A 16,700-nucleotide genomic window follows, 5' to 3' on the forward strand; every position below is an offset into this window, starting at 1 on the left:
TTCAGCAGCTGGTGCGTTTATATTACATAGACTTTGGAAGAACAAGCCTTACCATTAAGCCAAATGGATAAAGAAATATTACTTGTTAATGTGGATATTCAATGTTATGTGCTTAAAAGATAAGCATATATCTGTATACCTGTCCCTTTCCTCTCTTTTTCTACTGTATGTGAAAGCATGATGAGATATGACATTAGAAGAATATATGTCTTATGCCAGAAACTGTTTCCCTAGTATCCTTTTCCAAATATGGATAGTCTTCCATCTGTTGATGTCCAAGCTTACCAAAACACTCTTTCTCAAGCAATGTATAACTCATCCTACATACACACACACACACACACACACACACACAGAGAAAGAGAGAGACACAGAGAGAGAGAGAGAGAGAGACAGACAGACAAACAGCAAGTAGAGTATATCTCTCCATCTGTCACCCCAGTTGTGGACTTTTAGGCTGCTCTATTTGTTGTTCGGTACTGAGGAGTTCATGCTAACTCATCATAAGCCTATCTGACAGAGAAGAACTACCCCATAAAGTTTTCTAGTTTTTAATCTTTATATGATAAGATCACTGGGTGCCGGGGTGGGTTTGAACTACCAGCTTTTACAGCTAGCACCTGAGTGATTAACTGTTGTTCTTAAATTCATTTGCAAGACTCCTTTAAATAAATACTAACACTCAGGAAGTGGGAAACCAGGACTGATGTCCACTTCTCCTGGGCAAGCCCTTGAGGAACCTGATTTTTCAACTACTGTTAGGCTTGAAGAGTGGAGGAGGAGCATGCATAACTACTGTGTTTAAAGTTGGAGGTTACTTTTTAATGTTGGAATGCTCCAAGTGTTTGGTTATCTCCTCTTCCCAATCTACATTTGTTCTCCATGTGATCTCATTCAAATGTAAGACTTTGTAAATTTATGACATCATCTCCACTTAATCCAACTGCTGATTTGGCAGCTCCACTTGGATGCCTGATCTCTTGAAGTCAGCATGTATAAAATCTCAAACCAGTTCCATCTGCAGTCATCTTTGTCTCAGTTAACAGAAACTCAATTCCTCAGTTGCTCAGGCCAAAAGCCTGGAGGCATTCTCACTTTCTTTGACATTCAACACCATTCTGGGAACAAATCCTGTAGCTATACCTTCAGAATATATCCAGAACCCAGGTACTTCTCAATTACTGCCATTACTACTACCTGCTTTCAGTTGCCACCATGTCTCACTGCATTAGTGCATAAACTTCCTAAATAGCATCTTTCTGTCATCTGCCTCATATAGATTATTCTCAACCAGGAGCCAAAGTGATCCTTTTAAAATAAAAGTCAGATTGTGTCACTCTTCTGCAGTATATCCCAATTTCATTGGTAGTAAAAGCCAAAGTTCTGAAATACCCTACAAGCCCTATATGATGTGCATGTACCCAGCCACTCTGGGCCTAATACTTTGCTTCTACTACAGAACTAACAGTTTCTGGAACACCTTCGCTTTTGCTCTGTTTCTTTTGTTGTTATGTTCTTCTACAAGATACGTTCTTTGAAAACTCTTTTACCTCCTAATATTTTCTCAAAGACAATACTCAGTTCAGCCTTCTTTGATCACTCTGTTGAGTACTGCAGGTAGTACCCTCAAATCACTATTACTCCACATATCAATCACTTGATACTCTTTCCTGTTTTTGTTTTGCTTTTTTTCCTCACAACACATTTTAATAAGTTTATTGTACAGGTAATATCTGACGTATGATGTATTCCAGTTATCATGAACCAGTTATCATGAACCACACACAGAAAACTACTTTTGGGGGTTTGTTTTGTTTATCTTATCGATCAGAGATACCTAACAGCAATGACAACAACTTATCATTAGTAATATTACTGTATTATTGTTGCAGCAAGTACTCTGATGGTGTTACCATTTTCTTGCCATCTCCCAAAGACAAAGATGCCATTTATAAAGATACTAGTATATGGATTGAAGCTCAACATCAGGAAGACATGCCTTCTCACCACTGGGCTAGTTGGCAGGATGATGATGGATGGAGAAGAGATTGAGGTGGTTAACAATTACAGCTTGCTCAGTTCCACAATTAACACTCTTGGCACTGGTAGTCAGGAAATTAAAAGATGAATTACACTGAGAAAATCTGCTGTCAGGGACCTCTCCAGAGTACTGAGAAGCAACGATGTCAGTCTAGAGACTAAGGTGCACCTAATTTAAGCCTTGGTCTTTGTAGTTACTTGTTGTGCATCACAGCTGAGCAGTGACTAAGGATGACAGAAGAATTGCTGGCTTTGAGGTCTGATGGCTAGAGAAGATTCTTGAACATACCATGGACCACCAAGAAAACAGTTAGGTCTGTTTTGGAGAGAGTGAAGCCAAGTTCCTCCTTGGATGCTAGGATTTTGAAGCTCCGTCTCATATACTTTGGGCATGTGGCCAAGAGGGACCTGCACTTCAGGAATGACATCATGCTCAGAAATGTGGAGGAACAGTACAGGAGAAGAAGACCCCTGATGAGATGGATTGATAAAGTAACTGGTACAGTTGGGGTAGATATGTAAGAGTGAGAATCACTGAGATTGGCTCAAAACAAGGCAGGCTTCAGAGCTGTTGTACATAGTGTTGCTATGAGTTTCAGGCGACTCAGCTGCATATAGCAACAACAACATACTGAAATAAGAGACGGTAATAGAGAAAACAAAAAGGAACTCAATTTACATCAGAAACAATTTAGGACAGAGGTGTTGGAATGGAACCTTTTCATAAATTGAGGATTATCTATAATTTCAGTCCACTAGATTTTATGTTTTATGAGAGCAGAGAGTTTGGTTTGTTGACTGATGTACTAAAAGTTCTTAGACTAGTATTTGGTATGTATTTCACTCTCAGAAATCTCTACTGAATATATTTATGAGTGATAATAGTTTAAAATAAATCATCTTTTCAGAAATAGGCAAGGAGAAAAGATATGAAGAGAAATGCAACAATAAATAAGGATTTTTGCCTGCTATTCTTTGTATGAGATGCATATACTTGTGTGTGTGTATAAATAAATATATGTACTTATATATGCATATATATGAGGAGAAATGTGGGTCAAGATTGGTGGAAAATCTATCAACAATCAGTGTTATGCAGATGACACAACCCTACTTGCTGAAATTGAGGAGGACCTGAAGCACTTGCTGCAGAGGGTCAAGGACTGCAGCCTCCAATATGGATTGAAGCTCAATGTCAAGAAGACAAAGATTCTTACCACTGGGCCAATTGGCAGCATCAGGATGGATGGTGAAGAGATTGAGATTGTTCACAGCTTTAGTTTGCTTGGCTCCACCGTCAACACTCTCGGCACCAGCAGCCAGGAAATTAGAAGACGTATTGCCATGGGAAAGTCTGCTGTTAGGGACTTCTCCAAAGTACTGAAGAGCAATGGTGTCTCTTTGGAGACTAAGGTGTGCCTGATACAGGCCATGGTCTTTGCTATCACTTGTTATGCACCAGAGAGTTGGACAGTGACTAATAAGGATAGAAGGAGAATTGATGCCTTTGAGCTGTGGTTCTGGAGAAGAGTATTGAGGGTACCATGGACTGCTAGGAAAACAGATTCATCCTGGAAAGGATCAGACCAGGCTGTTCCTTGGAGGCAAGGATTCTAAGGCTCTGTCTGCATACTTTGGACATGTTGCAAGGAGGGACAGGTCCTTGGAGAGGGACATCATGCTTGGTAGGGTGGAGGGACAGCACAGAAGGGGAAGGCCCTCTATGAGGTGGATTGATTCAGTAGTTGGGGTAATCGAGATGGGTGTGTCAGAGATGGTGTGATTGGCACAGGACAGAGCAGAGTTTAGGGCTGTTGTACATAGGGTCGCTATGAGTTGCAAGCGACTTGACGGCACATAAGAACAACAACAACCTATATGCATAGGGAGTTCTGATGGCTTACTGGTAAGGAATTACATTGCCAACTCAAAAGTACATGGTTCGAGTCCACCAGCTGCTTCATGGGAGGAAGATGGACAGGATCCTCTCCTGTGATTAATGACCTCTGAATACCCACTGGTGGGTCAGTTGTGAGTTGGTTCCGACTTGACAGTACATAGCATAATAACAACATATATGTAGATACATTAAAATTTCACCACCTTTGCTTCCAAGGAGCATCTTGGTTGCATTTTCTTTAAAACAGACTTGTTTGTTCTTTTGGTAATCCGCAGAATATTCGGTACTCTTCTCCAACACCACAATTCAAACATTTTAGTTCTTCTGTCATCTTAGTCATTCTCCACCTTTCAAATGCATAGTAAGTAATCAAAGAAACTTTATCTCACATACTTTGGGCATGTTGCTAGGAGGGACCAATCCTTGGTGAAGGACATCATGCTTAGAAAGGTGGAGGATCAATGTAAGAGAAGAAGATCTCAGCAATATGGGTTGACATGGTGCCTAGTTACTGCAGCAAGGGACTAAAGTCTATTGGGGCGGTGAGGATAGGACGAGATAGGACAAGTTTCAGATTTTTTGTTCAGAGTGTTGCTGTGAGTCACAATTGACTCAATGACACATAACATATTGTGTTTATATCATATATGTATGTATGTATATGATGTATATATCGGCATTTTTTTTTAAACTTGGTAACCTGAATTTTTTTATTTAATATGTTTTTGAGGTTAATTTACATACCAAAAATTTATCCATTATAATGTGAATTTTTGGATAAATTTATAGATTATATAAATCATTATATAATCTGTATAATAGTATATAATCTATATAATAACAGTCATTAACTGTAGATGTTCCACTAGGCTAATTTGTAATGAATCAGCTTCTATGATACCCTGATTTTATTAAATTATTCTTAACTTCCAAGTCTTTAAAGAATAATTTACACAACAATAGTAAGATAATTTTGTGCTCTTAAAAATGAAATATGTAATTTTCAAGGTAAATAGCCATTGATTAATATTTTAAGAAAGAATGAGAGAATGAGAATCCTTAATCTGGTCCCAAAATTTATGAAAGTCCTAAACTATTTTCACCTCAATCTCTTCATCTGTTTAACGGGATTATAAGGGCTATTAGATTACATTACTGGTACAGTGATTAACCAAATGATAGAAAAAAACCCCTGCTTGTAGCACAGTAGATGTTATGCAGGTATTGTTGAGAATGACCCATAGTGACCCTATGAACAACTATCCTGTACCATATTCACACTTCCTGACACACAACAGCCCATTGTGACAGTCACTGTGTCAGTCCATGTGGATGAGGCTCTTTCTCTCCTTTGCCAACCCTCTACCTTTCCGAGCATCGTGTTTCTCTCTAAGGGATAGCTCCTATTAGCATGCCTGAAGTATGTGAGATAAAGCTTTATCATCTTTGCCTCCAAGAAGCACTCTGGTTACACTCTCTACAAGACATAACTTGTATGTTCTTTTGGCAGTCAGTGGGATGTTCAGTGCTCTTCTCTAACATCACAGCTCAAAGGTGTCAGTTATTCTTTTTTCGTCTCTGTTCATTGTCCAGCTCTCAGATACATAGTAAGTGATTGGAACAACCATGGACTGAATCAGATGTACCTTAGTCCTCAAACTGACATCACTACTGTTAAATAATTTGGAGAGGCCCCCGAATGCAGACTCTCCCAGTACAATAAGTCTCCTGATTTCCTGACTGCTGGTACCAAGGTTGATCATTTAGATACAGAATAAAAAGCAAGCCAAAACGGTTCCTCGTTTCATTTCTTCTGGATAAATAGAAACCTTTCAGGACAGAGTAGAGCTGCCCATAGAGGTTCGAAGACACGCTTTTATCTTTAGGGAGGCAGACTGGTACATCTTTATCCCACAGAGTGGCTGGTGGGTTTGAACTGTTGGCCTTCCAGTTTGCAACTCAGAGCTCTTAATCACTGTACCATGAGAGCATCTTAGTCCTAAAATATGTAGGAGTAAATATCCTTGCAAGTAGAAAATAAAATTCAAATTATATTCTAAGCTTTTGAAGTTCGTACAAAATGTGATCTTGCTCGTCTTAGTTTGTAAATAATGTGTGACAGATTGTAAAAGTAAGTTAATTTCCAACAGAGAAGATCCTTTCCTTGCATTTTTATGTCAAGTATCTGCAAAATCACTTTTACTAAACTTTTTGTGGTTTCCTGTATGTGGTATCTTTGACCAAGGAAATGATGTTGGGTTTTTTGGGGGGTGAGGTAACCATAGTGACCATTAGAAAGGGTTCTGAATTGTGCTTTAATCCCTATGCCATGACATACTGTGAGATTCCCTTCCTGTGGGGCTGGAGGAGGAGTTAAGCATTTTCATTATACTTCTTATAGTCTGATAAGCCTAAACTAAATTATCTCTAATAAGGTCTTTTTCTTCTTTTTGTTTTTTCTTTTATACACAGATGCACAAAGCAGGGTCATCAGAAGTCTCTCGATTCAAAAGATGATAACACTGAAAAACACTGCCCAATGACAGTGAATCCTTGGCATATGAAGAAAGCTTTTAAAGTCATGAACGAATTAAGAAGGTATCATTACATTAATGCATGTATAACTGTAGATTTCTTTGTCTTTCAGTTTTCCTTAGTGACTAAACCCCCTATGGTTGTTTTATTTGATACAAAGAGCATTAAAAGCCTTTTATGCAGTATTTTTAAAAGAAAGAAGACGGCAAATAATTTATCAGAAGTATGGTTATAGAGTAATACTGTCCTGTCCAGTATGGTAGCCACTATCCAAATGTGACTGTTGAGGACTTAAAATGTGCTAGTCTGTAGGAGACATTCTAATAACAGAAATGTTGATTTTTAAGATTTATTAGGAGAAAATAATTAAACATTTTTACTAATAATTTTTAAAGTATTGACTATGTCAAAATTATAATATTTGATTATTCTCAGTTAAATTAACAAAATATGTCTACTCATAGCATGTGCTTGGGCAGTGGGAAAAGGAAGGGAGGCTCCCATGGAAGGATGTCAGGAGATAAGGTGGTGTGGTTTTGTGCTACCATCTGCGGTCCTTGAGCAGCAGCTGCTGTTGGCTCCCAAGCTGCTGCTGGTACATGTCCTACCTGGCCACCTCATGGGTTGGTATCTGTGCTCAGATACTGAGCTGTGGCTGCCCTCCTCTATCTCTCTGGTTTTCAGATTCTCACTGGGCTCCCCGGGTCTGCTTGGAGAGCACCTTGCCTTAGAGGAAATCAGTTGCAAGTGCATGTTTCCAATCCCCTGAGGCTCTGCCTGAGTTAAAACAGCCTTCATGCTTTTACTTTGATGTATGTGTGTGTTGTTATTATGTGCCATCGAGTGGACTAAAATTCATTGTGAACCTATGAACGATAGCTCCAAACCCTACTTTATTCTGAGCCAATCTCACTGTCTCTGATGTACCTATCCTTGTTATCCCAGTTATTTTATCAGTTCATTTCATCTAGGTCTTCCTTCACTGCACTGTCCCTTGATCCTTTCAAACATGATGTCTTTCTCCAAAGACTGGGCCTTTCTGGCTACATGTCCAAAGTATGTGAGACGGAGTTTCAAAATCTTTGCCTCCAAATAACAGCTTTGTTTCATTCTCTCCAGGACAGACTTATTCTCTTGGCAGTCCATGATTTGTTCATTACTCTTCTTCAGCACCATAACTCAAAGGCATCAATAATTTTTCTCTCATCCGTGGTCTTTCTCCAGCTCTCTGATGCATAGCCAATACTTGTGAAAACCATGGCCTGGATCTGGTGCATCTTAGTCTCTAGTCTGACATCCTTGATCTCTCCTCTGGAGAGGTCCCTAACAGCAGATTTTCCTAATGCAGTTTGTCTTTTGATTTCCTAACTGCTGGTGCGAAGAATATTGATTGTAGAACCAAACAAGCTGAAATTGTTACAATCTCAATCTCTTCTCCATCTATCATTATGCTGCCAATTGGCCCAGTGGTGAGAATCTTCATTTTCTTAATGTTGAGCTTCAATCCGTATTGCAAACTACAGTCATTGACCCACTGCAATTACTGCTTCAGTCCCTCCAGTTTATATATTGTTGTGTACCATCGAGCCAGAACCAACCCATAGCTGACTCTGCAGCGGGCTTTCAGAGGCAGTAAATGCACAGAAGTAGATTGCTTTGTGTATTATATATAATATGCCTGCACAATATCCACACAGAGTGTATTGTGGACAATAAGCATAATATCCTCACAGAATTTATTGTAGATGTTGGGCATGTCAGTATCTTATTAAAATAAACTTCATTTGTTTCTAGGCATACCCAGATCTTAATAAAATAAATTTCAGTTGCTTATTTTTCTTTTCAAATGTGACTACTAGAAGGTTTAAAGTTATGTATATGGCTTGCATTTATGATTTACAGTATGTTAGAAGTCTACTGAACAATTATGAGCTAGGGCTTTTAACATCTTTTCCCCCCCTTTTATTGGGAAAAACATATTGGGGGTACAAGGAGGTGAGGGTTGGGGGCAGAAGGGTGAGGATGGGCCAGGATGCAGTTGCAGAGCTGCACAGTTTGGTTAGTGGGGGGAGCAGGTGAAGGAAATGATGAGGGTCCAGTGGGGACCAGATGCTACAGAGGAATGACAAGCAATTTTCCAATGGTAACTAAACCAACTGTCTTATTGATTTGGGAATTGGATGCCGACTCTCTGGCTTCTTCATGCTGAACAGGGGCGTAGATGTAAAGGGGGGAAGGAGGACGCTTTATCTCCTTATTGGTGGTCTTGGGTTAAAGCTGCTTGCCTTCTTGCTCTGTTAGAAGATATTTTCCTGTCATTTGCTCCCCTCTGGACTGCAAAGTGTTTTCCCAGGTGGGTCCAGTGGGGATGGCTGGTTGAACCCATTGGCTCCATCCTCCTTTGCTTCCTTAGCTGTCAGTTGTATTTCCTTTTTGTCACCAGCACTGGGTTCAGGGTTAATTTTGGAGTAAAACTCAGAGTTAAGGTTACCTATAGGAAAGGGAGCAAACCTAGAGAGAACAAACTTTTGAGTTACAAATAGAAAGGCTTTGAGGGTGTTGCTTTCATTTTAACTGAGTGGGGGGAGGGTGGCAGAAGGTGGCCTAGGTAGCATTCTCTGGATACCCTAGGCATTCTTTTTTTTTTCCTTCCCCACCCAGGGGTCAGATGGCACAATCTGGGGACTGAGGAGCTCACCCTGAGGGCTGCGACGGCTCACCCCGAGCCGAGGGCCGAAGGCAGCCCTCCCTGGGCAGAGGGTAGTGACGGCTTGCCCCGAGCCAGGGGCCGAGGGCAGCCTGCCCCAGGCAGAGGGCCACGACGGCTCTCACCGGGCAGGGCAACACCCCCCAGGAGCTAGCTGGTATACTCCCCCTCCAATTGCCCCTACCCAAGTCTGGTCCCCTCGCCTGACTGAGGACTCTGTGGTCAGGGATAGTGTCTCCAATTCCAGCACTGCCACTTTTACCCCCCCCTCCCCCCATAAGTGGTCATACTATATTTTGAAGTAGGTGTCACTGCTCTCCCCCTTTATATATGATAAAGGGGACCTGAGAATTGTGAACAGACTCCCCCCAGGTCTAACCATCTTTTGGCAGAAGCATTCAATAGAATAAAATATGTGGTGCATTTAGGATGTCGGTCCTCTTGTGCATGCTGCCACTGTTAAGGTCATCAGACTCACAGTGACTTTCAGCAATCCATTGTATAGGTAGTCGTCTTCTTTGGCCTGTCCAAGGAAACCCAAACCTGCAGATGGTGGGCATGCATCCCACCCCCCACCTCCTACGCAGGCAGCCAGCGGGGCACGCCTCCCACCCCCACACGGGCGCTCCGTGGCTGCATGGCCCCTCTTGTGTGGGCGGCCGGCGGGCGCCCACTTCCCCCACTGCAGCCATCCTGGCTCCAAGAATTCTCTCCAGAACAAGTCCACGTTGTGGTAAGTGTGGTGGCTTCACTGTACCAGTCTTGAGGAGGACCAGCGCCTAGCATCTATCCTGGGTGAGGGAATCCATTGGCTCCGGCTGTGGAAGCCTCATGGAGCTGCAGCGGCTGTCCAGCCTGGTGCAGGCTCTGCAGGAGGGGGTTGGGAGCCACGAGACTCACCCATTCCTCCTTGGGAATCCTTGAATTCCTGTTGTTGAGCCTTGATCTTCACTGAGGGCCAGTCATCAACTGTTTAAGTGTTCAATTATCAGTAAGCTGAAGTCTGTAGAAGGCCATAATGGCCCTGCTTTAAGTGGTTTGCTGCTCCCGCAGCCCCCCACGCTGTCTCTGCCTCCGCCGCCATCTTGGATCCTGTTTCGGCTTTTAACTTCTTTTTTTTTTTGGCTTTTAACTTCTTATCACAAAGATTATAGAAAAAATGTTTGGACAAGACAAATGATAATGGTGGTGGTCATTTTGGGGATTAGTGACCTACTTTATTGCTTAATGTGGTAGGTAGCTTCCTAAGTATATGAGAAGCCACTGCAATGAAGCGTGACTTCAGAAGTTGATTGAAAAATGAGTATTTACTTTTTAAAAAAATTTCAAGGTACATATTACATAGCAATTTTTATTTTATTTTCTTGGCATTTTATAAAGGAGATTTGTTTTTCCTACTTTTTCGTATATGTGTGTGAAAAAGTATTCTAGATGAATCTTTGAAATGCTGAGAGCTTGGCTCAAGAAGAGATTAGTTTTCTTTTCTCTAGCCCCTTTATGGTATCATTCCCCAAAAAGTATACCATATTTAAATCTGTCATTTGTTCATTTCTTTAAGAAGTAAACATTTATTTGCCAGTGCTATAGATAAATGCGTGAACAAAACAAATAAGCTTACTCTTGTCATGGGGCTTATACTTGATTGCAGAAAGCGGACTTTAATTGAAGAATCACACACATACCTGTTAATTTTAATGGCAGAACTATAAAGGAGAACTGTTACTTGAAGCCATGCAAGGTGGATCGAGGTAGTTAGAAAAGCCTTCTCTGAGAAGAAAAAAATAAAAAATTGTGCTGAGATCTGGAAAGAAAATAAGGGTAGCAAGATGAAGTTAGAATGGAATTGGGGGATATTAAACAACATTATTCCAGTCACAGCTAGCAGTAATGCCAGGATCTGAAGGGGAGTAGAATGGGATCCTGGTAAGAGTGAGGCTAGAGAGGTTGTAAAAGAGGGTCTGACTACTTAGGGCGTTATACATTTGATGTTACCATGGAAGGAACTTAGTGGAAGGTTTTAAGTAGGGATGTGGCATGAGCAGATTTGTATTTTGTAAAGGACACACTAGTTGCTGGTTGGCTAATGGATTGGATAGGGATGAGAGAAAGTTTCACAGAATATTGGATTATATGATTTTCTTCCTATTCTTAACAACATTCTAAAAATATGAATTTACATGTATTCTTGGGGAGTATATATAGATGCGATAGTCTACTCAATCTGTCCATTCTCTCGGTTTTTTAATCCTGTTGTGACAGTAGTTATTGGAATGTAAAATGTAGTAGCTACTAAGTGGAATAGAGAGAAAAACTAGCATGGATATTTTAAGACTGGGATCTCATGGCTTTTCTTTCTCTTAGAGAGAAAAATACTGGTATGACAAGAGTCCAGGATAACCATATGATCTGCTGGAGAAGGAGGAAGAATCTCCTCCTGTACCAGTCAGATCTGATTTGACAGTACACACAAAAAATAATGAAATAAAATAAATTTAAAAGAAAAAAAGAGTCCAGAATAGAGCTGCATAGTAAAGTGGTGGTTGGTGGGGGGTGGAGCTGTATAAAAATGAAAGAACTTTTTCTCCAAAGGAAAAAAGCAAATTGGGGGTGGGAGAGCAGGGAGGAAAATGTGCAACAGTGAATGAATGGAAACACAAGTTCTTTATAAACTTAAAAAATCTCAATAAAATAAAAACAAAGAAAATTACTTTTATCCAATAAGCAGAAAACAGGGCATGAAGTTGCAGAGCCCATCTCTCTGAAAGGGCCAAAGGCAGTGAGAATAGCACAGCCTCTCACTACCCCAGAGTAGAAAGCAGATAAAGAGCCGGTAGCCCAGCCCCGTCGTGCCTCTCGAGCCACACCAGTAGCAAGAGGGTCGTTTATTTATTGTTGACTCACAGACTCACAGGTGTGGTACTGAGGATGGGGATTATTAGGGAAGTAAGTTGGAGAAGTCTCTAACTGAAGATTTTCCCAGACTAAAAAGAATTTCATGAAACAACATATGAGCAAGAACCTATGGCGATGAAAGAAGAACTTCAGGCTGCTTTGAAGGAAATGGCAAAAAATAAGGTCCCAGGAATAGATGGTATACCAATTGACATATTTCCGCTAACAGATGCTGCTCTGGGCGTGCTCACCAAGTTGTGCCAGGAAATCTGGAGAACAACCACTTGGCCAACTGACTGGAAGAGATCTATATTTGTTTCCATTCCAAAGAAAGGGGACCCAACAGAGTGTGAAAACTTTGGAACAGTCTCATTGATTTCACATGCAAGCAAGATTCTACTGAGATTATCGAAAAACAACTGGAACAGCTTATCAGCAGAGAACTATTAGAAGTTCAGGCTGAGTTTAGAAGGGGTCGTGGTACTAGGGATATTGCAGCTCATGTTAGATGGATCTTAGCTGAAAGTAGGGAATACCAGAGGAGTGTATATCTGTGTTTCATTGACTTTACAAAGGTGTTTGACTGTGTGGATCATGACAAACTGTGGTTGACTCTGAGAAGAATGGGAATCCCAGAACACTTGATCGTGCTAATGCGAAACCTATACTTGGACCAGGAGGCAGTCGTCAGAACAGAGCAAGGAAACACTGCATGGTTCAAAATTGGGAAGGGCATATCCCAGGGATGTGTCCTATCTCTATACCTTTTCAACGTGTATGCAGAACAGATTATCCGGGAGGCTGGGCTCTATGAGGAGAAATGCGGGGTCAAGATTGGTGGAAGACTATCAACAATCTGCATTATGCAGATGACACAACCCTGCTTGCTGAAACTGCGGAGATCCTGAAGTGCTTGCTGCAGAGGGTCAAGGACTGCAGCCTCCAATAATGGATTGAGGCTCAATGTCAAGAAGACACAGATTCTCACTACTAGACCAATTGGCAGCATCAGGATGGTTGGTGAAGAGATTGAGATTGTTCACAGCTTTTGTTTGCTTGGCTCCACAGTCAACATTCTTGGCACCAGTAGCCAGGAAGTTAAAAGGTGCATTGCCATGGGAAGTCTGCTGTTAGGGACCTCTCTCTGGAAACTAAGGTGTGTCTGATACAGGCCATGGTCTTCCCAATCACTTGTTATGCATCAGAGAGTTGGACAATGACCAGGGAGGATAGAAGGAGAATTGATGCCTTTGAGCTGTGGTTCTGGAGAAGAGTATTGAGGGTACCATGGACTACTAGGAAAACAAACAGACTCATCTTGGAAAGGGTCAAACCGGGCGGCTCCTTGGAGGCAAGGATTCTGAGGCTCCGTCCAGCATAGTTTGGACATGTTGTAAGGAGGGACCAGCCCTTGGAGAGGGACATCATGCTTGGTAGGGTGGAGGGACAGCGCAGAAGGGGAAGGTTGGATTGATGAGGTGGATTGATTCAGTGACTGAGGTAATCAGGATGGGTGTGTCAGAGACAGTGTGATTGACAGCAGGACAAAGCAGAGTTTAGGGCTGTTGTACATAGGGTCTCCATGAGTTGCAAGCGACTCGACGACACATAACAACAACAAAACAATAATGTCTCCTTATTTCCTGATGGCTGGAATGAAGAGTATTAAACGTGGATCCAAGAAAAATTAAGCTCTTGACAGTTTCAATCTCCACTCCATTGACCATGATGTTGCCTGTCAGTCCAGTGGTAAGAATATTTGTTTTCTTGACATTGATATGCAATCCATCTGAAAGGCTACATTTCCTGATCGTCTGCAACAAGTGCTTCAAGTCCTCCTCACTTTGAGCAAGGAAGGTTGTGTCATCAGCATTACACAGGTTATTGATGAGTCTCCCTCCAATCATGATGCCACACTCCTCTTCATAGAGTCCAGTTTCTTGAACAGGTTGCTCAGCATACATATTGAATAGATATGAAGAGAGAATACAAGTCTGCTGCACTCCCTTCTCCATTTTAAACCATGCCGTTCTCCTGCGCTGTTCACACAACAGCCTCCTGGTCCAGGTATAAGTTTCACATGAGCACGATTAAGTGCTCTGGGACTCCCATTCTTCTCAATGTCAGCCACAGTCTGTAGTTTGAGACCTCTTCATCTTACTGAGGAGTAATAATGTCAGTTTGAGGACTAAGGTGCATCTGATTCAGGTCATAGGCTCTCTGGTCACTTCCTATGCATTTGAGAGCTGAACAGTGAAAAAGGATAATATAAATAGAATTGACGCCTTTGAGCTGTGGTGTTGGAGAAGAGCCCTGAACATCCCATGAATAGCCATGAGAACATATGTCTTGGAGAAGGTGCAGCCAAAATGCTCTTTGGAGGTAAGAATGGAGGCTTTGCCTCACATACTTTGACCATGTTGCTAGGAGGTGCTATTTTTTGGAGGGGGACGTGATGGAAGACTAGAGGGTTGTTGAAGGAGAGGAAGACCCTCAATCAGGTGGATTGACATGGTGACTGCGGCAGTGAGCTTTTCTGTGTCAGGAATATGATGATGGCACAGGATAGAACAGGGTTCAGATCTTTTGTTCATAGGGTCACTGTAAGTCATACTTGACAACAACAATATATTGGAGAGTGGGGAAGGCAATATCACCCAGTGCAAATCCAAGTTTTGGCCCAAGTTCCAAGAAACAATTCCTCAATTATTCCAGGCTCCAGTTTCAGTTCAGCAAGCAGCTTTTCTTTCCATCATGAAAGATAAGAACAGCAAAACCTTCAACTCCACCCAGCACAAATGCAAGATGCCTCAGATCACACCTTGTCACATATTCTTCGCAGCAATACCACAGTCTCTACACCACTTTCACTGGGGTGTTGCCACCAGGGTTTGGCTTTCCCCAAAGTCTTATTCTAGTCTCCCTGATGTCTTGCTCATCTCAAGTGTTGCTGCCACAAGTCTTGCTACTCATTGTGGGAAGCTGCCTCTCACTTATCCTAGTCCTCCAGCTGTTGGTAATTTATAAGACCATGTATCTGCAGATAAAATAGTTGGAGAATAGAAGAGAATTAACTTTATGGCTAAAGAAAGCCAACTTTTAGGCTAACACTACAAACTATTCATACATTTTTTTCGACCCTGTAAGGCACAAGTACCTTAGTATTCCGCTCATATTATGTGAGAGGGTCTCTGTTGACCTGAGCATAATTCATTAAACTTCAGGGAAAGCAGTCTGTAGTGCTTCTTGCTTTGAGGTGAATGACCTGAGTTCTGAGACAAACTCTTTGGCCTTTGGCCAAATGTTTTGCTTTTTGGAACCTTAATTATTAAAAAAGAGAGAAGCTGACAGGCTAAACTGAAATTCTCTGCCTGCGAGACACCCTCCCCCCACCCCATTTACCGTTTACAAGTTTTGGTGTCCTCCTCTCTAGGGATTATTTAGATCTAGCTTTCATTTATCTATTTGTCATATTTTATATGTGGACTGTATCCAAGTCATAGTAACTCTGTACAACAAATGTAACTTTGATCTAATCCTTTATCATTTTCACAGTCCCTTCTGTGTCCATTGTTACAGTCACTGTGTCAGTTTCCCTCAACAAAAGGTCCACTCAGTCTGACCCTACACCTTCCAATCATGATGTCTTTTCCCAAGACTGGCCCCTTCTGACAACATGCATGTAAGATAAGTTTCACTATCCTTTCCTGTTAGGAGCAAGCACCTTGCTACTATTTTTCAAATAGAGCTTGTTTGTTATTCTGGCAGTTCATGATGTATGCGGTATTCTTAATCAACACAGTTCAAAGGTATCAACTTTATAGCTCTAAAATAAAACTTTCTTGTTCATTGTGTTGTAATATTTCACCTACTGTGTTAGCATGCTAGTATTTGATGCAGATTTTCAGAACAAAGCCAGAGTTCAGAGTTTCAGAGTAGCCAGAGTTCTGGCTGGTAAGTGTCTTAACTAGAACCACTTTAGTGAAGTCACAAGCCAACAGTTTTTGAAAACCAACCATCTTCTGGGCTTATCAGAACTTTTCTTTTTCTTCTCCCAAAATGCTGCTCTGTCCCTTTCTACGTCTTGTTGAAATCAGTTTGAATAATTCTTCAGGGAAAAAAACAATCTCTGAAGAGGTTAAATGTCATTTCCTGCTCTTGCATCAACTTCCTGCTGCCAGGAAAAGGTAGCTGAGAGTGGTTTCCTGACTTCTGGGAAGGGGGAACTTCCTTGTTTTTACTACTCTGCTTTTTTGTCTCTGAGCCTCTGATCTCACTGATTGAAGCAAGATTTTGGGAATAATGGCTACTTTTTTGCAAGTTATAGCTGGTATATGGTGTGTTGGGAGGTGGGGAGGTATGATTTTGTAAGATAAAATTGTCTTATACTAAAGAGAATGTTATTTTTTTTAAGATAGAAGGCCCAGATCAACCCAACCTGATAAGAGTTTGATAATTTAATATTGTTTGATTTAGCTTTAAAATGTTTGATTAAACTCAGTAGTGAGTTCTGGTGGTATACTCAACAAGTATTTGTAAATATTGTGGCTCTCCTCTGAAATGAGCTGTTGTTGTTGTTATGTGCCGTCGAGTCGCTTGCGACTCATAGCGACCCTATGTACAACA

At 41.3% G+C, this 16,700-nt stretch overlaps 1 protein-coding gene across 2 annotated transcripts in view; it reads left to right on the plus strand.

Annotated features, from left to right (window-relative positions):
* The window catches only part of KLHL2 (kelch-like family member 2), a 185,102-nt gene that overhangs the window by 18,335 nt on the left and 150,067 nt on the right, over window positions 1-16,700 (plus strand). For both annotated transcript variants that reach the window (XM_006896654.1, XM_006896655.1), the window contains one exon: window positions 6,413-6,538. In XM_006896654.1, the coding sequence (XP_006896716.1) occupies window positions 6,413-6,538 (126 nt within the window). Of the gene's footprint in view, window positions 1-6,412; window positions 6,539-16,700 lie in introns of those variants that run through there.

The sequence above is a fragment of the Elephantulus edwardii genome, unplaced genomic scaffold, assembly GCF_000299155.1.
Source record: "Elephantulus edwardii isolate Elephantulus edwardi_28Jun2011 unplaced genomic scaffold, EleEdw1.0 scaffold00188, whole genome shotgun sequence".
Taxonomy (NCBI): Eukaryota; Metazoa; Chordata; class Mammalia; order Macroscelidea; family Macroscelididae; genus Elephantulus; species Elephantulus edwardii.